The sequence below is a fragment of the Apis mellifera genome, linkage group LG5 (genome assembly GCF_003254395.2).
Source record: "Apis mellifera strain DH4 linkage group LG5, Amel_HAv3.1, whole genome shotgun sequence".
In the NCBI taxonomy this organism is placed as follows: Eukaryota; Metazoa; Arthropoda; class Insecta; order Hymenoptera; family Apidae; genus Apis; species Apis mellifera.
This window is the reverse complement of record NC_037642.1, coordinates 12,058,604-12,081,075: the sequence shown is the minus strand read 5'-3', so window position 1 is coordinate 12,081,075 and position 22,472 is coordinate 12,058,604. Positions and strand designations below refer to the sequence as shown.

General features: G+C 31.7%; 2 protein-coding genes and 1 long non-coding RNA gene across 3 annotated transcripts; 2 read left to right on the top strand and 1 right to left on the bottom strand.

Annotated features, from left to right (window-relative positions):
• The first annotated feature begins 454 nt into the window (after positions 1-454).
• On the top strand, positions 455-3,376 carry LOC725760 (tetraspanin-2A). The gene is made up of 5 exons (XM_001121569.5): positions 455-753; positions 1,468-1,665; positions 1,825-2,001; positions 2,200-2,385; positions 2,468-3,376. The coding sequence occupies exons 1-5, from the start codon at positions 667-669 to the stop codon at positions 2,543-2,545; spliced, it is 726 nt and encodes a 241-aa protein (XP_001121569.3). The 5' UTR covers positions 455-666; the 3' UTR covers positions 2,546-3,376.
• A 1,511-nt stretch (positions 3,377-4,887) lies between these two features.
• LOC551920 (mucin-5AC) lies at positions 4,888-22,286 on the bottom strand. Its single transcript, XM_006569489.3, has 9 exons — positions 21,850-22,286; positions 10,521-10,609; positions 9,622-9,795; positions 9,152-9,378; positions 8,844-9,008; positions 7,396-7,774; positions 7,026-7,182; positions 6,337-6,925; positions 4,888-6,261 (listed from the first exon to the last, which is right to left on the bottom strand). The coding sequence occupies exons 2-9, from the start codon at positions 10,564-10,566 to the stop codon at positions 5,125-5,127; spliced, it is 2,874 nt and encodes a 957-aa protein (XP_006569552.2). The 5' UTR covers positions 10,567-10,609; positions 21,850-22,286; the 3' UTR covers positions 4,888-5,124.
• LOC107964510 lies at positions 11,446-20,381 on the top strand. The gene is made up of 3 exons (XR_003304745.1): positions 11,446-12,027; positions 12,783-18,930; positions 20,287-20,381. It is a non-coding gene; the product is annotated as an uncharacterized LOC107964510 (long non-coding RNA).
• Positions 22,287-22,472: the final 186 nt, after the last annotated feature.

Here is a 22,472-nt window from a genome sequence, read left to right as displayed (position 1 = left end):
CTTAGGTCTAATTTTAGATTTAATCTGTAACATCTGTAACATCTGATATTTCAATTATTATCGAGAACTATATTAAAAAATAAAATTTTATTATCTCTCTAATATACGTAATTGAAATCAAATATATATTATATATTATATATTTATATTTTAGAAAAATACAACATATTCATATATTTTAATATGAAGAAATTATAAATTTTAATAATAAACTAGGATTGATTAAAATTAATCTAAATTTTAATTATTATTTTATTATTATCGTTTACAGCGAATCATCAATTATAGCGTTTTTTTATTTTCATTTTTCAATAATATACATTTTTTCCAGATGAATATTGATGAAATATCATCGTCTTCAGCGTCTTTTTTTTAAATCGAGTTATTCCAATCATTATTTCCTGTAATGAATCATTTGCAACGATTCTTTTTATCTAGGACGCGCTTATCCAGTTATCTTATATTTGTCAGCGATAAAGAGAATACTAGCTAAAAGAATCAGGTGTATATTGTCGAGAATACGTTCGTAACTAGTGTTTCACGTTTTTGATACAGTGATTTTATACGGTGATTTTCGCTAAAAAAAAAAATCCTCGTATAAAAACATATATTTTCGAGGGTAAAATTTATTTAAAATATCCAGCTGATAAAATCAATTTTTAAACGATGGTTGCCAAAACTTCTGGACCTCAATTAGAGCAACGAATTCAGTGTATAAAATTTATTATTTTCTGCTTGAATGCCATTATATGGGTAAGTAAAAAAATAGTTTAAGAAGTAATACGATTATGTTTATGAACATATTGTTATCTAAAATTGTTAAAATTAACATTTAATTATCAAGATAAAGATTTATTCATCTTTAATCCAATTAATCCATTGTTCGAGATAATTAAATAAATTTGAATCTCGTATAGTAAATAATATATAGATTTTTCAACTATGAGCCAAGCACTGATCGAAAATTAAAGTTTTCTTTTAATAATATTTTAAACGATTTTTTTTAAATAAATATAGATTTAATAAGTTCCAATATAAGTTTAATTTTTTTTATATTTCTATACTGATGAATGATTTTTAATAATTGATTAATATTTATTACTACATTCCTGTATAAGAATACAATTTAGTTTAAAATAGTTTATATTAAGAGTACGTATATCCTCGTTATGTTTACATCAATATGAGTCAGATTTGTAATAATCATATCTGTGTTTATCAGAGTGACGAATATAAAAGTGTAATGGCTTAAGATTAAATATTAGAAATGAAATAAAATAATTCGATAAAATATTGCTTCTTTTTATAATTCCTTATAATTCTCCTTATTATTATTATTATTATTATTTTTCATTAAATTAAATCGATTATCATTAAATATCTTTAAATCATATTATACATATTATTATTACAACTTGTTTCAATTATTTGAAATAATTTTTTAAATTATTGTTACACATTTTTTAGTTACTAGGGAGTTCAATGTTTGGATTATGCATGTGGTTAAGATTGGATCCAAATTTCCAAGAATGGGTCAATTTCCTCGAGATATATGAATTTTACATCGGAATTTATATCTTACTTGCGGCTTCGATATTTATCGTGGTTATCACATTCATCGGCTGTGGAGTTGCTCTTATGGAACATATTCTTGGTCTCTACATTGTAAGATATAAATAATAATTTAAATATCCATCAAAAACATTCTATAATATTTCTTGAAAAATAATTTTATTCTATAGATTTTAAATTAAAGAGAAATATCTTTTATTCCACAATTTTTACATGAAAGATATATTAAAAATTTATTATTTATTTTTCAAGTATGCTGGATTGCAATTATTCTCCTATGTCCTTGGCTTGGTAGGAACTGCAATACTCCTCGATTATTCAACCTACGACAGTAAAATTCAACCTCTTATACGACGATCTATGAGAGCTCTAATTAATAATTATCAAGATCCGAAAGCAACGTATATTCTACAATTAATTCAAGAGAGCGTAAGATATTATATTGCTTAATAATAATAGAAAAGAAAATTTCAATTTTCTTTTCATTTGTTTCATCACGCGATCGATATTAATATCTTATTTATTCTTCTGTTGAAATAATTCATGTAATAATTTTTTTTATATATATAATAATTTTGCAATAATTTTGTATATTCGATCAAATGTTAAAATTAATTTTAATATTAGATCGGTTGTTGCGGTGCCGACGGCCCGATGGATTATTTAACGTTGAAGAAACCGCTGCCCACCGAATGTAGGAACACGGTTACCGGCAATGCTTTCTTTTACGGATGCGTGGAAGAAATTTCGTGGTTTTTGGAAGGCAGATCGGGTTGGCTGGCTGGTCTAGCATTGGCTCTGTGCATGCTCCACGTAAGGCAAACAAGCATACTTTATGTTCAAGCATACTATATTTTTAATTTGTTGTATTTCAATTGAATTAAATTTTTTCCAGATAATAATAACAGCCCTTACTCTAACATTGGTCCGAGCTATTAAAAAGGAAGAACAATATATCACATATAAACGTTAATCTACATTAATTGAATTGGTAATTTTCATTATACATCACATTTCGTAATAACGAATGTGTTATTAATGATAAATGTAATCCATTCACCGGGCGAGTGGAAATCTATAAGGAAAGAAAGAAAGAGAAAAAAAATAGACTGACGAAATGTAACAAATTTAAAAAACAATTTTTCCAAGACATATATAATAGGAATAGGAATATAACGTACAAGATTTATTCCATTTGAAATTTTTGCAATTATCTATCAAATTTTTAATAGTATATAGAACTCATTTTGTTTCGACATAATTTGACATAATAGAGGGTGTACGAAGCTTAATTTTTTCTTTTTCTTCTTTTTTATTTTAAATACTTTAACTCGAGTTTAAATTTCTAAACTCGAAACATTTTCGAAATAACGAATAGTTACGATAGATAATTGCGCCCAAAATTTCGAATGGAAATTACGTAGAATATTTTTTTTAACGCAATTTATATTTTTATTTTTACACGTATAGAACGTTCCAAAAATGTGAGCATCAAATAATCGAAGATTCCCGAGATAATCTCAACAACTATTATTTTTCTTTACAAAAAAATATTGGCCAATCGATTAATTAAGTTATCGCGTAATAACATAAGAATATTTGCCGTGAACAAATCTAACGAACAATGTGTCGAGGAGAATTTATGTTGAGTCATTTGAAATGAATAATTACTTTTCCAACAAATGAACAAACGATAAATAATATTTACAATAATTACAATACATTCGAATAGAAAGGAGAGAATAGGAGAGAGAGAGAGAGAGAGAGAGAGAGAGAGAGAGAGAGAGAGAGAGAGAGAGAGAGAGAGAGAGAGAGAGAGAGAGAGAGAGAGAGAGAGAGAGAGAGAGAGAGAGAGAGAGAGAGAGAGAAGCAATTGCAAAGAAGGGAAAAACAAAGTTTTTGCAAAGGAAAATGTTGCTTGACGTTACTTCAGGAATTTTCACTTAACCAATGTTCATACATTTTTAGAATACTTAATATAATAATATAATAAACATTCTATCAACTAGTGTTTCTTAAATGAATACAATAAAATATAAAAATAGAATTTCATATCGTTTAAAAACGATTATTAATTAAATATATTCTAGTTTTTGATAAAGCAAAAAAATATATATGTATTGGTTTTACATACGTATTTACTTTATTTACAAAATTTTTAATATACAATACTAATATCATAGTCACTATAATTGTTAATTTATATACAATGTTTTCATTATCGGCCAATTAATATATTTCTATATATCAAATAAACAAAATAAACAATAAAAAATAATTTTTCTAAACTATAATTCGTTTTCGATATTTGCATATTATGTACTGATATTAAATTTTATATATCATTAAAACGTTATTAAATTATTCTTCTAGAGATTAATTCAACCTCTGAACATTGTGTATAAATGTATATAATACGATATTAATTAATTTGTTTCTGATTTGATTATAATTTTTATAAAATGTATATTTTTTAAAAATATCGTATTAATTTGTAATCGATACTTAATTTTCATTTGCAGTATGCAGATTTATATTTAACGAAAAAGAAACTTCTTTTTGCCTCAAAATAAAAAAAAAAAGAATGAGAAAAATATCAATTCTAAATATATCTAAATAATCATTTCAACAATATTTATTCTTCACTTATTAAATTATGTACTTTAATTTATAGACGTATCTGTAGATACACACAAATATTGAAATATCGCATAATAAAGATCATAAAATATCGTTTGAACTTGTAATCTTTTTGTTTGATTAAATTGCTCATGTATTATAATGTGGCATGCAACACGATAAACGATCCGATTAATTTAAAAAGAAAAATTGTTATACCTTTTTTTGAGTAATCATAAGACTAATACGCACATTTAATATCTGTATAATATCTGTTCAAACATATATAGTTTTCTTTAAAATTAATCAGTCTTTGTAAACGTATGACACTATTAAGAAATATTTTATTATTCTATCTTTTATTAAAATATTTTATTTTTATTACTTTTAAATTTAATTTCAAAACTTGAACTTCGTTTTATCGCAAATGATGTGTTGCATGTCGTATTATAACCCATGAATATAAACATAAACGAATCTTAAAAAATATATTACAGATCTGTGAAGAGCTGTATTTCGATTAGCACGTGAGAAATCATTATTCCTCCGAGAATAATTCGTACCTTACGTATTACGTTAAATGCTAGATTTTAAATATCTTAAATAATATTACACCAAGTAGTTACCAAATATCATCTGGTCGCACAAAAATTGAAAAATTGATCGATCGAATAATAATGCATTTCTCCCCTATAATTTCTATACGTATCCGTATAAAGTTTAGTCATTAACATTGTCGTTTTATTTATTTATTTTTTTTTCCCCCTTTCCCGATCACTTTCACGATCTGTCGATGATTTATCTGATCCAAACGTTCTTTTTTTTTTCTCCTTCCCCCTCCACAAAAACAAAAACATTCGGAAAATAAAATTCCCTATTATTTCTTCATTCGTGTATTTCTCCGCACGTTGAAGCGCGAGCCTGCGCGAAACTTTATCCCACGAATGGGAAAGGTGGGTAACCGACAGGCGGTGGATAATATCCAGGGAAAGGTGCGACCGTCGGTTGAACAGGTACGGTTGTCGTGACGTAGGTGGTGATTTCAGTGGGAACCACTCTGCTCGAGAATAACGTGGTGTAAGCGGTTTTCGCCCCGAAAGTGAGTTTCAACACCTTCGAATCGGAAAGAGTCGCGAGAGTTTGGGTGATGAGCGGAGCGCTGGTCACAGTGAACTGAGGTTGTTGGGGGAACAGTGGCAATTGGTGGGGCAATTGTGGCGGCAATTGAGGCGTTAAAACAGGCGCAATGGTGGACGTCCCGTATTCGTAGGAGGTGCGGGGCACGGTTCCGACCGGCCTCGACAACGTCGAGTATATCGTGTTCCCATTGTTTACCACAGGGATCACGTGGGACTCGTAGAGAGTTTCGAGAACAACGATTGGTCGCGACGTGGTGATCACTTGCGGTTGCTGTTGACCGAAATATTTCAACAGAGCCAATTGATCTGGAGTCAATTGGGATTCTATGGAGGCGCTCTGCGTCTCCATGGGTTTCACCTTCGACGAGGAAATCGATTTGAACGGTTCCAAATCCCCGTCCATTTCGTTGTTAGGAGCGACCACTCTTTTAGGAATATCGTCGTCGTCCCTCTCCTCGTCACCGACGTCCAACTCTAGATGAAGCTCGCTACCTGCCTCGTCCAGTTTCGAGTTGAACTCGTTCAACGCTTTGCTCGGGATGAACTGGTAGATGTCCATGGGCGGCAATGTCTTCGTTGCAGTGACAACTCGCGCTATGTTGTACGTTTGAACGAGAGTGATCTTGGTCGTGTTGTTGCCGGAAACGACCGGGAGCAGATGAGTTTTGAGCAACGTTTGAGTCGTGGAGAATGTTTCGGTCAATGTCTCTAAAGGTGGGGTCGCTTGCCCGGTTTCCAAAGATATCGCTGGGAGAGTTGCCACAGCCGAGTCCAATGGCAACGTCGTTTCGTACGCCGCTCCCGTATTCGCGAGCAAATTTTCGGTCAATGGCTCTGTCGGGGATATAGTTGTGGACGGATCCATCGTTGAAAATGATTTCTTCATCGTCGAGGTAACCGTCACGTAACGGGTATTCCTCAACGTTCCAACCTGCGTTATGATAAAATTATTGTACGAAAATTTCTTCGTCGAATAAAATAAAGCGAAGGTAGATGTCTCTCTTACCTGGAATGTGTACGGCGATTTAATAGTGGCAATTTCGAAATACACGTTGCTCATATCAGCGGCCGTCGAGATCTCGACGTTGATCGTTTCGATCGGTAAAATTTGTTGCTCGGAATGTTGATCCTGAACGCTCACGCTGGCCACATCCTCGCTTTCGCTCGGGTCCAACTCGTCGTCGTTCCCCACTTCTTGAATTTTTCTCTGACCGTTAACCGTTTGGCCGCTCGTCACTGAGGTGGACGTTGTCGACGAGGGGGGCGAGGACGCGGCGGTAGTCTTCCCCTCGTCCACGCCAGACGGAGCCTCGGTCGTGCTAGTTTCGACGGACATCGAGCCTCGTTGATCCTCCTCGATATCCACTTGTTTTCGAATAGCTATCCTCGGTTTGGGCGTCGTCTTGTAGGACCAGCGGCCCTGCGTTCTTGGCAACTTCGGTTTCGGCAAAGGATTCGAAGCGATTGGTTGCTGGTCGTTCTTACTTTTGTTAATCTGCTTCGAGGGCAAACTCGATGGTTGATTGTTGGGCCGAAAACCTGTGCGACGGCGAGTGATGGGCGGCTCGGTGGTCGTCGTCGGAGGATTTCGATTTCTGAATTCGAAAATGTTCAATTATCATTTCTCTCGATTCATAATGATAGTCATAACGAGCTTCTGTTCATTACAGTATGTATACTTAAAGTTGTACTAACTTGTAACCTGGCCTTGAGGTTGTGTTGCTACGATTCTTGCTCGGCTTCGATTTTTGCACTTCCCCACTGTTCTCGTAATCATCGTTAATCTTGTTCCGGAATTTCGGCCGCGATGAGTTTGGAGTTGAATTTTTTCGAGTGCTTCTTACCGTGGAACCTGATAAACGGGGACAAAATAATATTTAAATCGTACAATATTTTCTCTAATATATATATGTATATATTATAAGTTATAAAAAAAAACAATAATAAAAATAATATCGGTAATTCAGAATTTTTTATTTTTCTTTTAAAATAAATCTTATATTCTTCTTAAAGCATGGAAGAAAGAAGGGAATGTAATAAAAGTTTTATCAAAATTCTGGTTTACCAGCGGGAGCGCTAAACAAAACTTCGAGAGGTAAGGATGATTCTTCTTGCTGATGGGTTGGTGTGGGTTCCAGTTGCGGTTTCAGCTTTCCTTGTTGGGGCCCGATAGTCTTCAGGATACGTTGCGTGCTCGAGGGACGGATTTTGCCTTCTGGAACGGGCGGCGTGCCAGAAAGTATTCTCGACGAGCTCTGAAGGACCTGGGCGTATTTCCCATTTATGTAGGTGCCGATCACGCTTGTTTCGTGAACAGTAGTCAGTCCGTCTTTAACGATAGTTCCACCGAGCTTCGTGACCAGTCCAGTTGGATTCTCCTTCTCCCGACGACCAGTCGGCCTCGGTTTCCCGTGAGCTTTTGACGACGGCCTCAAATTGATCAACTGAAGGATTAAAAAAATGACATGATTTTGATTTCAAGAATTAATCTAATATTCTCGATTGTTATATTAATTAAAATACTTTCATTAAAATGATTCGATATTAAAATATAAAATATAATAAGAAATTTTGGATATGAATTATTAATGTTATAATTTTGATTTTGAATTAATCTAAATTTTTGATTGATTATTCGATCAAATGATTCGAAAATTAATAAAAAATTTTGGAAATGGAATTGTAATGTTAATAAATAAATGTTTTAAATAATTTCAAGTTAGAGAACAGAGACGATGTTGATTGAATCTTACTATAGGAATCGACATTTTTCTTGTATGACGCATTAAATAGGTAGATTTTTATCGAATGAACTTTAAGTACAAATTGTTTATCAGAATGCGATCTGACGATGAGACACAACTTTCACGTTGTTCATGACCGATTATTGCACGTTAATAAATTCAACAGATGAACAAATATATATATATCAATGAATATTTCCTTCAATCAAGGGAAAATTATCTTATCTTAATATCTCGCGTATTTGTAAATACATAATATTATAAGAAATATAATTTATTACCGTGCAAAACATCGATAAATTATCTATCTCTCTTAATTTTAATAATGAAAATATTAGAATCTATTAATTTAACAGCTAGGAAAGAACTAGATTTTCTGGTTCAGTTGGTACTTATCTCGTATCTATATTTATATGCAACCAACAATTCGTGTCAATGTTAATAACATGCAAGAACTCGATAAAATTATATTACTGCTCAATGGCTTGGAAATCACGGAAGACTTTTTCATAATTTTGTTTTCCGCATTTACGAGTTATTATATTATTCGAAAATACCATAAAAAAAATCAAAATTAAAAAAAGAAAGAAATCGAAAAATTCTAATTCTAATTCGCAAGCTTTGATTTTTAAAGCCTCAAATAAAATAATAATAATAATAACTCGAGAGACTTCTATAGTATAATATAAATATTTATATATAATATAGTATAGTATAATATAGTATAAAAATTTTCGTGAATTTTTTTTCTTTTTTCGAATTTATCTACCTTGTACGTCTCATCGACTATTTCCGTAGGCTGCTTCGAGAGGAAATCATATTCAGGTTCGGCAAGATTGTTCTTAATCACAGGCGCTTCATCCTTCGATTTTATTTGCACTTGCGAGGATACTACAGGACTCTTTGTCATCGCTTGAGTTTGAGTCTTTGCTTCCTGCAACGCGCATGCGTACACACGTGTATACGATATTAATCAAAGAAAAAACCGAAAAAATACGAGATAATTCTTGATAATCCTGATTTCGATGGTAATAATTTTTAATATTCACCATTCGAAAATATTTAAATTAATCTTACTTGATCTTTTACATTTCTCGATCCATTATCATCGGAGGAATTAATAACGTTCTGTTCGATCACTGAATTCACAACAACCTTCGTTCCTTTAACTTGCTTTTTCGTTTCTTCCTCGGTATTAGTCTTGTACGTTTTGCTTGGTTGAATAGCGGGAGCCACTTTTTCCTTCGTTTCGCTCGGCTTCGTTTGGATAATCGAAACGGTGCTTTTCTTTTCCTTCTCACTGGCTGGAAGGCGGTGCCGATAAAACAGATAAAATCGTTCAATCAATAAAATCGAATTGGAATTATTTACCGAATTTTCTAATGATCTTACAAAAAAAAAATCCAATTTTATCAATTTCGCAATTTCTCTTCCTTTTAGAAAGATAATAGAATTGGAAATTCGATTAAAAGTTTCCCCCGTCCCCTCACTTTCCTCCTCTTTGGGAATAAAGAGATTCGTGAAAGAAAAATCGTGGAATTATATACCTGATGGCGCGCTTTGCGGGCTGAACACCATCACTGTATTACCAATAGTGGTGGTAAAATCCAAGAATCCGTAGACGGTTTGTGTAATAAAGTCATCGTTCGCGACTGCCGGTTTGACCACTACTGCAGTCTCGACCGAGTGACTCTTGTAAACTTGGGTCGCGCATTCTGTAACTGTAAAGAAAGTGAAATCAAAAAAAAAAAAAAAAAAAAAAAAGAAAGAAAGAAAAATCCTTATCTCATTATCTCATAAACAATTCGATCGTGCGAGGAATCATTGTAAAATGTAATTACATTTACGTAATATATTGCATTATGAAATACGCATATGGTAATTTAACGCGTGTGGTAATTTTTATTATTAACACGAAAAAAAAAAAAATAAAAAAAAAGGAAGAAGAAAAGAAAAACGAAGATATTTCTTTTTTTTTTTTTCTAATCAATCTCGAATCGCACGAGAAGCGTACTTTCTTGCCTGTCTTCGAAATTTACATTTGATTTGATTTCAGTAGTAGGTCCGAAGGTGGTGTAACGAAACGGTTACAAATCGAAGTCCTTTGGAATTGCAGAAGAGAAATAATACGTGCGTCCACGTATACACGCTCGACGTGTGGGAACGAATAGCCATTTGGCAATGAAAGAAACAGGTTAGAGGTTAGTCTATGAAATCGATAGAAATAGCACAGTATTGAAACATCTCGAAAATAGCGTGAAAAATATATGTATGTAAAAAATTTTTCGAGAGCGTACACTTTTTAATATATTGATGGTAATATTTTTTTAAAATATTAAACCTAAAAAATGTTTATACGCGTTATTCTTGCCGCTGAGTTAATTTACAATTAACATTTTATTAATGTTAAAAATGTCAGAATTGATAGATTATGATAAATACTCACCATATATTAGAGATATTGCGATAATAATGTACCTCGGCAGCATCATATTCAATTTGATTTCATTCTCTGTCAAAGCATGAATTTTCAATCTGAAATGAAATCGAGAAACATAAAAATGAAATACGTGGAATTGAAACGAAGTAAAATTTTTTTATAAAAATTGATAAATAGATAAATCAAGTAAAAAAGTCGTAAAGTTTCTTTAATCCTACTTTTTTTTTTTTCCTATTTAAAAAATGCAAATTAAATTCTAAATTTCATAAATATTATTCACGTTGAAATTCGCGATTGAAATTCATTTTTCAATAGACAAAAAAATTAAATCTACGATATAATATAATAGAAATATGCTTTCACACAATACAAGTGTGGTAATGGAAGATTCGAAGATAAGAAGGTAATCATGGTGAATGCATAAATAAATGGTTTTGTTGGGTGCAGTTTTCAAAGCGTTACACGCTTCAAAGCTCTCTCGACATTAGCATAATGAATTTTGTGCAATAATTGTCTTAAATACAAATATCCTACGCGTCACACAAAATTGTCATTCATGAGAAGAATGATTATTATTATTATTATTATTATATTCTATGGATAGAATTGTAAATAATCGTAGAAAGAGCTTACATCATCTGTGTTAAAGTCTAAAAATAAAAATTGAAATATTTACTGTGTGAATTATCTTGTCAGGAATATTCTAAATATTAAAATTTTTTTACCATTCGGCAAAAATCAATTTTGTATTTTTGAATATCCTTATATCCAAAAAAGAAAAAAAGAAAGAAAAAACAGTACCTGTCTTATAGGAATTCCTAATTACGAAAAGATAAATCATCGTTTTAAAAATCGAAAAAAAATTTCTTTGCAAAATTTTATAAATTTCATTTCTTAAAATATGCAAATATTATTTATATTCTTCTTTCGAATATATCGTATCGTGTCATTAAATATTCATAACAACAGATCGATGCAAATTAATAATCCTTGCAAAAAAAATGCACACGTTTGCTTCACGCCAATTTTTTTAGTACAAAGTGTAAGTAAACGTGATTAAATAGAGATGTTTGTTCTAAATGTATCATTGCATTGACGCGTGCAACGCATCCTCGCTGTGTATGAATGGCGTCCTGATGCGCCTATCTCACCGCGCAGGCGTATAGAACCCATGTACCGTTGAGAGAAGGCGAACGAAATTGTTGCATAAGAGCGTTGGTAATCGGTTAGCGTGTAACAATAGTAAAAGGCAATACCGTTGCAGCTTAGATGTTTAACGGGCATGACTGGAATTCGTAATTCTAGATCGATTCGATTAGGCTAAGTGCAACAATCAATTTTTCCTTCTCGAAGATTCCATTTATAAAAATTCTTCTCGATCGATTGTAATAACCTTTTTTTAAAGTCACTTCGAGACGACTTCGACTCGACCAATTTCATCAATCAATTAACCATCTTTTTAGTGACATTTTGGATGGGTATTGTAGAAGCGCAAAGAATAGAAACGATCAAGGTATGTATTCTTAAAAGCTAATCGATTGTGACTCGTTCATTCATACGTGAAGCGTGAAACATCGAGTGTAATTGAGGTTTCAAGGTAAATTTTTATAAAGAAAAATTTAGTGTAAATAGATAAAAGGAAACCACTATTAGAAGAAGTATCGCGAGTTCATAACCCGTTCCTTTCACTTGTATTCTCCCAAGATATTGCGGCAAGGTGTTCGTATATAATCCACACACTCGTGGTAAAAAGCGCGAGCAATCCTTGATTCGTGCGTTAGTATGAGCGTGGAACGCTCCAATAACAGGAAAGTTGAAGTAATTATCGACGAATCGCGATTCGTTCTACCCTTTCCCTTCGATCTCTTTCGTCAAACGCATTATTTCGGCGAACAAAGAATTCGATTTTCGAATTATTAATTTTTTTTTTTTTTTTAATAAAAATTGTAAATCTCCTTGTTTACAATATTACTTAGATAAGAGTGAAGTCTCTACGAGATACCAAAATTTATATTTGTGACACTTCAAGGACTATCGAGTTTCAAGTTTCTATGACGTCTGCGAGCCAAGGAGTGGTCTCACAAATGCATAATATAGCTCGAGTAGAATACAAAGAGATATAAAGTTGGAACATGTTTACATTTATGTTAATCGTAGTAAACAGAAAATTTGCTATTCGAAAATTTTTTTATTCATTCCAATATAACATTTTCTTTCTTTTTTATTTATTTATTATTTTTTTTTTTTTTTGCAAATTATATGTTACAGATCAATAATATAAATTACAAAGAGTATCACGAAAAAGAAGAAACGTACACGTGTCCATATTATGTGCAGATTTCAACTTAATTTGGAAAAGTTAAAAATATAAATTTAAATTACAATATTTTAAATTAGAGTTAATTTTCTCTTTGACATATGATTCTATAAATTATGATAAAATTATGAATAATAGTTAATTAGCAGAAATTCCTGTGACGTAATCGAATGTATTACAAAACGGAAAATAAATATTCAAACAACGAGAGTTGAATTAATAATATATTAAAACCTAATTAAATCATACTTTTTGCTCGTTCTTTTTTCAAGTTAAACGATCATTTTTCATTCATCGGTATCTTGTTTTCTTCTTCTTTAACACCGACTAATTTTAAAACGACGGATCAATTTTTTTTTATATGCAAAGAAGTGGTGGCCAAGCCATTGCTTAAAAATTCAGACAGACACCATCACTCGTTGTTCCCCCTTCCTCTTCCTCCCGTATGTCGAATTCCAAATAAAGAATCCATCCTTAGTTAACGGTTCTTCCACGTCCTTCAAAAGATCCACCTCGAGGAAAACTATTCGTATAATTCGCAATCTCGTCTAATTTACGATACCATCGGTTGGTAATTACGGATAACAATCAGTGATGCATAACCAGGATACCAAACGAGCGACAAATCACGAGTAAGAACATGTACAACCAGTGCGACGATGATTCAAAAATAATCGATAATTTTCTCTATCGATAAGTTACAGAAACTTATCGATAAGTTGTAGAAACTTTTTAGGATTCTAAAAATCATTTCGGAAAAAACTCTGCGCTGAAATCTGTGAGGTTCACGAAAATCACATGATTTTCAGGATGAAAAGCGGGGCGGCTAGCTCACGCGTTTCCATCGCATTTCCTCGTTTCCCGGCGCGACCGAGTCAGCGAGCCGGCGTGCGTTTCGCAAAGAAAAAGTGAGCGGACACACTCGAGGCATTCACATATCTCCCCTCGGGCGATTGGATTTATGTCGTTCGATCACGTGAAACTTTCCGCATGAGTTGAACGAGATACTACCTAGTATAGTATAGGGAACGAACTTCATCCATTATTGCCCCACTTTTCACCATTTTTTTTTTTTTATCGATTTCATTTCTCGAGATCGATTTCACGAAAATTTTGCGGCCATGTTAAATAGAGCTCGAGCGGATTGTGCGCACTAATCGCAAGGTGTCGTTTTATTTCTGCGCTTGGAAAGTGTTGGTGCAAAGAATCGGAACGCAGCGCGATCTATATATTCGGCGTTCGATTCTTATTTCTTAATAACAATTTTAATAATAATAATAATAATAATAACAACGGAGTTATTAATGAGTAGGCTTGAAAAACAGACAGATTAGAGAATTTCAAAACTTCTGATTCAAAAAAGGCAATTTATATTCCGAAGTAAAGATGATACGAAGTAATTTTTACGGATCAACACGAAAAAGATATTATTCTCATCGCCTTTTTCGGCAATCTAATCTAAGCTTATCTAATTTGTAGTAAGTTTCTGACTAATTCTGTATTATTACACGTGTATGATAATAAATAGGAATGGAATATGGTAATTGGACAGGAAGCGTTGATCGAGGTAAAGTCTTGAGCCTAGAGCCTAATACACGCGATAAATTATTACTGTTTCTAACTAACCCAATCAAACGTGGCGTGCGTAATATAACGCGAAATATAAATTTCTTGCTCCCCGTCATTCGGTCGTTGTCGTCGCGTTGTCTTTCAAGGCCGCCCGGCAGAACACGTACCCGGCTCACCCACTCGTGAAACATCTGAATTACCTACACAATTTTTCGGTATTTGACTCGAATAATAAACAGAGAGAACGAGGTGTAATAATATTTTAAACACGCGCGAAAGACTGTATTGTTGTTCTCTCAATTTAAAAATATTGAAAAAAAAAAAATAAATAAATAAAAATCATTAAAGAAAATATATATATATAAATAATTAAATTAGAACGAAATCTCGTCTCTCCGATTTTTAATGTATCTTATGTGTGTGCGAAATCGCATGCATATCACCCATATAATTACACGCAGGGTACTGTCATTTCCTCGAATGCGTTGAAACCGGTCATCAATGGAGAACGGGATTTCTGGCCAAGATCCAAGATCATGGTCATCGACTGCTGACCATTGACTGCTTCCATTACTACCTCTTCTTCCGTTCTCATGTATTATTTTTCAAGATCAAATTTTAATTCACGATTAAAAAAAAAAAAAAAAAATAAAACATTTATTCAAAAATTTGATCGAAAATATGTATCTCTCCCCTCTCGTTTTGTATAGATACGATTTTTTTTTTTTTCGTGTAAATAATTATCCTCAAAAGACAAGTCCCACTTTTGCTCGGTTGAAAACAATGGAAGCCGAGATCGTTCATAAAGGCGAAAAAAAAAAAAAAAACTTGGAACGAATTCATGGCGTATAAATAAAACGTTGTTTGAATGATTTTGAATAAGTTTCAAAGGGAAAGTATTCTTAATCTTTTACAATAGGAATATTGAAAAAGGTTGTAATTAAAATTTTATTTGAAACGAGCGTATGCATAAACCATAATTACACGGGCTTGCACGGGCCGTGGCCGATCAATGAAACAGCGGCGACACACACAGGCCAGCGGTTGTTACCAGCATTTAAAACCCGCAAATCCCTAGAGCTTGGTAATATTTATTATCGCGCAGAGACGGTTGAGACTGTGATTGTGAGAATCCTTAGGAAAGTACTTTCCCATGCATGGGCGCCTTCCATTCGTCGGGAGAAAAGGTTAAAACTTATGAGATGGCCAGAAGCTGTGCGTTACTACGAAGTAGTAAATTGCTATTCGCTCATCAAATGCACCCTTGTGCAAAATAATGAATAGAAATATGTAAATGGCGAATAATAAAATCGTGTTAATGCAGCGTTTTCCTAACCTTTATTCCAACGTTGTTGTGCGTTCGCGACTCCTTTTTAAGGATCTTATGGACTTCTTATGACGCGTGTAATTTATCATATGATAATCGATAAAATTATTAAGAAAAATGTGAAATCGAGCCTCGTGACACTTTCAAGGATATTTTGAAATTTTCGATTAATCTTTCTTGTTACAAAAAAAAAAAAAAAAAAGATTATAATTAACTTGTTTCGAAACTCGCTTAAAAATATTCACTCTCTGAGGTTCAAATATTTTCACGAGTGAACTCCTTCAAGTTCAAGGGAAGAAATTTTGAAAATTGCAAAAAATTTTGTCCTCTCTCGACAAGGTCAAGAATCATGGCTGGCTCGGAGAGAAAGAGGGAGAGAGAGAGAAAAGCTTTCTAGGTTTTATTTTGAACATTTTTATTCACCAAACCGAGGTCGCATATTTTTGCATGAACAACTGGTATCCGCGCGAGGACTTCTGGTTCCAAGATCAGGAAACCTGCATTTAACGACAGTTAACACAAAATATCATCATGTAGAAAATTCTAAATCTAAATTTAAACGATAATTATTCGTCTTCTATTTTAATATTAATATACTTTTAAATTGAACAACTTTGATGAAAGATCAAAGAAAAATTAATATATTTTGTATACATTTTATATCTGAAGGTAATCGAGATCATTTAAACATTAACGATAATTGAACGAAAAAAAAAAAAAAAGAATACTGGAATGCAACTTTATCTCTCTTAATATTTTTCTTTTTACATATACATGTATATCGTAATTCAATAAGAGGGAACTTTGGTGATCGCAAGAAGTAAGAACGATTCTCACATTAAGAACTCGCTACATTATCTCGCGAACGATCGTTTTTCGAAAGCAATTCCCAGCAGGTGTGATTGTTGCAAGAACAATCCTCCGAAAGAATCTTCCAATTGTCAAGAGCCAGTTCACATCTAACGATTAGATAACTCATTCTGACTCCACGCATCTTAATATTCAACCATCCTCTTCTTCGAAACAATGTTACAATCGTAAATTAACGACACTTGTTCACCGACTCATTGCAAAAAAAAAAACACACTCTCTTTCAACAAGCTGAAAATTAATGTTTATTTTAATTAATTCTAAATAAGATAAGAGAGTTGATTTTCCAGGATATTCTATCTATCTCACTATCTAATTCCTTATACAGCGGCTCAAAGTTATTTAAATATGTTATCTCGCTCGGTGAAATTTACGTAACAGGTAATTTCGAAAATTCTGATTTTAATGAAAGTGTACGTTTTGTTACGTGTATAAATGAAAATTTATACACGAGTGAAATCAATTCTTCAAAAAAGTTTCGATATATTTTTCATTTTTTGAATTTTAAATTTTTTAATTTGCTTTGCAATTTCCTTTCGCAACACAATTCTCAACGTTTTGCAATTTAAAATTTCCCGCATTTTTCATCACTTCCTTCTTTAAAGCGATGTTTTCATTAAAATTTCACCAACCTGTTTCAAATTTTATGCTATATCGCAAAAATTCACTATCGAGTCTAATTTAATTCTACTTACGCGATTCGTAATGCGCAGACAAATGTAGGGGAAAAAATTTAACAAAAGTACTAGAAAAGGTATCCGAGAAAAAAACACTATATTTACGCCGAGAAGAGCGTAATACAGAGAGGTGTCGAAAGAGAATCATAATTCCTCGCGTTCTTGAACTTTTTAACAACTGTCTGATTCACCGTGATACGAGGCAAACTTTCAGAGAAAGGAAATCGAAATGTTTTGAAACGTCGTCCCATGTTGGCCTGGTACCGTTGCCACATCGAGTCTAGTTTTAGTGCTTTTGGACCGGTAATGTGTGCACGCTTTGCCTCGTTTTTCTTCCCTTTACGGGAACCTAGGCGATCGTTATTTTAATTACTTCCCGCTCGAACGTACAGTTTTGGAGATGGTTGAATTCTTTTTCTCCGATTTCTAGCAAACAACGGGTGAATCTCGATAACTCGGAATATCGATTTCACTTTTTCGATTATATTAATAAAAATTCGTTCTTTATTATTATTTCTTTGCTTATTAATCACAAATCGCAATAACGGAATGCGATATTGATTTATAAAGCACAAGGATACAATCACGAAAAATATGTACAAAGGACTTTTAAAAAAATGTATGAGAACTATGCTATCGAATAGCTTAATCTGATCTATTACTTCCGCTTTTCTTCCTCAGTGTTGCAGAAAGAGAAAGTAACGATCCTTTCACTCTTTAAATCAATAAATATAAGAATTTAATAATATTCATATATATATATACTTATTTCACATTTCAAATTTAATTAGCTATTTTCAATCTTTCAATCGAATAAATCGTTTTCTCATCACATTGTTTCAAAGTTAAAACGTTCCGTTTTCTTTCCGCGACATATCCTTTTCCGTAATATTACACATTATATATATATATACTGTACATATACTGTACATGCCTCTGTGCTATATCGTCCAATACCTCGTATCCTCCTCTATCTAGTTGCTTAGACACTTTGCAATATAAAATCAGATGTTATCCGCATAACCCTGTTATCTCGAGTGCTTTGACTTGGATAGAAGAAAATTCTGTTACATAAATCGCGATTTCACGTGAGATAAGAGAGAGAGAGAGAAAGAGAGCAACATTCCGAAAGAGAGCAGTGAAGGTTTTGCACGCAAAGTGTCTTGCGCGCAGTCCTTGTAAAATCTAAATGGATCGTGGTCACGAGTAAACGTCAAACGATGCACGTGTCTGTACACAAATATCCGCGTGGTGATAGAAGTGCACGTGACAATCGTGGTTAGAAAGCACACGATCCTGGTGGAATGTCAATTTACCGACCAACCGTTAATACCTTCGAATGGAAACCCGCGGAGACAAGTGGTTGAAGAGAAAAAAAAAGTTATTTTCTCCTTGTCATAACTAACCTAACTCGCGTCAACTCGGTTTCTCGACCGACTTTACATCGGACGTTACATCGATAAAGACGGTACGAGTAAGAAAGTCGTATTGCAATATTATTCTTTCCTCCAATAACAAAATTTAAAAGTTGATCGTTCGTCGCAAAATTTTTAAACGAGTTTTTAAAATTATTTCCAAGGATGGACAAGACATTGGTGCATTGGTGCAAATAATTTTTCAAGAGTTCGTAAAGGAAAATAATATTCGGCCAATAAAGTAAGTTTTACAAGTAATTTTATCACGTGATCAGCATAGAAATTCTAATCGGTATAGAATTAAAGATTTTTAAGAAGGAGTTTAATAAAATTATTTTTGCCTATATAATATGACATAGTCGAAGAAACTCGCAAAAAGAAAAAAATAGAGTTTGTCTGTTCGTTCGTCGGTATCCATATTTATATATAAGAAATGTTAATTGGCAAAAAATATATTTCTATAATGCTAATTTCGACTAAATCCAAGTCCCTGAGTTTCATTTCGTAATGTGGAATCGTAGAATAGTGTAACGTAACGCAATGTAAACGATGCCCCAATTATAATAAGGAACGTAAGCACGTGCTAGCTATACACACGTTCGCGCAAATTGTGATGTACTTTCACTTGGATTTCGTTGAACACGCTTGGTAGATATACAGAAAGATAAGCAAACCGTGGTTACACCTTCCGTACCTGAAAACTCTGAGCGAGTTAATTGGCAAAACTAGTTGAAAAATTTGGTCGTTTTTTAGAGTTATTTTTTCGAATCGAATATAAAATAATAAAAATTAAACGCATAATACGTAAATATAATATCCAATGTAAAATATTTATCGGATAATATTGAGAGAATTAAAATCTAAGTCTTTACTTAAGTGTTTACATTTTATTTTTGTGAAATGAAATAAAAGATTGCATGAATATTATTTGAACGTTGTTATCATCAATTTCTAGATGGAAAATATCTCGTATGTTGTAAATGCAATGAGAATAAAAAAAAAAAATCTATAAAAAGAAAGATTTAAAAGAGTTCATAAATTAACAGGATATCTTTTCCTTTTAAGCAGTGAGACAGACTTTGACAAAGTCGTTTTTTTTTGCTAAAACCATAAAAGAATACGGAAAAAGGTGTGTCGCGTAAGGTGAAAAAAAAAAAAGAATGAAAAAGTTTTAAAGTATATATAGAAGGATTATTTGAATATTCATCATACGTATAATCAAAATATTATAATATGATATTTTACAATGTAATATTTTTCAAATATTTTTTTTTTTATTATTACTATTACATTATATTTTTATTATTAATGAAATTAATTTGCAAATTACTTTTATAAAAATTATATAGTTAAAATTATATAGTTTTAAATAATTTAATGCCTTATGTTTTAGAAGAAGAAAAACTGCATTTATTCGTACAAAAAGTATATAAGTTCGATTTTAAAAAACGACACACACACACGTAACTATATCATCAGTAAAATTTGAACTAATTAAAAAAATATTAGATTAATATAGAAAATAGTACGGAAATAAAAGTTAAATTAAATTAAATATATTTTCACATCCTAATTATTTAATAAAATTTTTTTCCAGAATATCACGGCGTATCAACATGGTATAATTAACGAACAAGGGCAATGCTGGAAAAATATCAATGATATAATCTCTAATTTATATTCATAAATGCATTCATCGATGATTCATAGGTTAAAAAAAAAAAAAACAATTATATATTTATATTGCGAAGATGAAACGTGGGAAATTTAATTTCTTTTTATTTTAATACTTTTTTTTACGATCCTTCTAATTTTCATATCAATTTAAAATAAATATATATATATATATATATATATATATATATATATGTAAAAAAATATATGAAGATGCAAAGATAGAAAAAGATTGCTCGAAAAGAAATTTCTACGATACATTTTTCATAATCGAGCAATTAGTTATTATATCACGATCGTTACATAAAATTATTCAATCAATGATCATATTATACTTTTCCATCATGAATAAATCCGCAATTATATTTTTATTATTGTGAAAATCATGGCGATGAAATATGGACAAATTTTACAAATTTAGTTTAACGTTACATGTGTATCACATTTCATATATAAATTATTAATTGATAAAAATTTATTTCTATCTATTTTCTTTAAAAAAATCGTTTTAATCTTTTTTAGTAAAATAATTGTATTTTCTATGTGCAATTAAAAATACATTTAAACGTTTCAAAAAATATGTTTATAATTTGTATTACAGCAGGATCTCCTTTTCTTTTTCAATATGTATCTAAACAATTACAAATAGATTGAAAAGTATTCAAAGTTTTGTTTAAAACTATTAATACGTGTAAAAATAAAATTGTTATCTTTTTTTAAAAATATTTCGAGTTTAAATGGTATAATAAAAAATACATATACGCTTTCACTCAATACGAATTAACATTAAAAAGTTAATCTAAATAAAACTTAATGTGAATTTTATTAAACTTTTTATAAATTTATATTATATTTGAAGAAAACAATATAACTCTATGAATACTTTTTGCTAATAAAAACAACACTTTCTCTGGTATGTAACAAATAACAAAGTGATATATTTCAAGAAGAAAATAATCGTAAATTAACGTTTTTGTTTTCAGAAAAAAAATTTACGAATTTACCAAATTATTTTGAAATATTATACAGTATTGTCCATTAACTTTTATCCTTAATTGATAAAACAATTTTACAAATTTTGTATAAAGACATAAAAAAAAAAACTATCAAATATTTTAAATAATTAAAAATATCTAGTAAAGTATAATCTATAAATAATCTGTAATCATACTTTATCAATGATAAAGTTAAATTATTTACAATTAAAATCCAAAACAATAGTGTTTCGTAACATCTTCCCAGGAAAAGATTTAGAAATGGTGATTAAATTTCTAATCGAGCGAAATCAAGTATAAATTTCCGAATTAAAATTTCAATCGATTTCAGGAAACGATTTTTGAAAAAAAATCTATTATATAAAAGTATCAAAAGCAATTGGTTATGAGACTTCGTAACGAGTAGGGTTGGCGAGAGACTGAGACTACTGTACTGTGGAATAGCGGGGAGCAAAATGGATTGAAGCGCAAGAAGAGGGTTGTTTACTCACCAATGGCGCGTCGTCGATGATGTTGACGTTGATTAGAGATGTTCAGTGTGAGAGAACTCGTTGGCGTTGCGATGCACACCGCTCAACATTCCTTTCAGCTTGCCTTGGAGTAACTGGACAGCAAAGCGGTTTCCCTCTCTCGAATCGCACCGACTTCTTTACATTCTACTCCAGCCTCGATCATGGCTTTCACTTCATCCGCCGAGGAAATGGTGAACCATGGATCGCGCGATCATGTTCGGTACGTCGCGGACATTATTGGTCCAGCATCGACCAAGACCTGTACCATCTTCGGTGAATCTGGATAAAACATGATCTGAGCAACGGAGACATTTCGTTGATAAAGAAAAGCGTGATGGAAGAGGCAGTAATTTTTCTTTAGAAAGTTTTTTTCGCGATTCTATAATGATCAATTTGACCAGAAATCAAATTATTTCGATAAAAATCTTGGTATTTTTTATTTTTCCTTTTTTTAATATTATATTGAATATAAATTGAATATCTCTGTATCACGTGTCAAAATGTTTATATGTAAATATATATACGTTATCATTATATATCGTAATATATTTTATATATATTTCTTTTTTCATATATGTCGTATTATATTTTATATATATTTT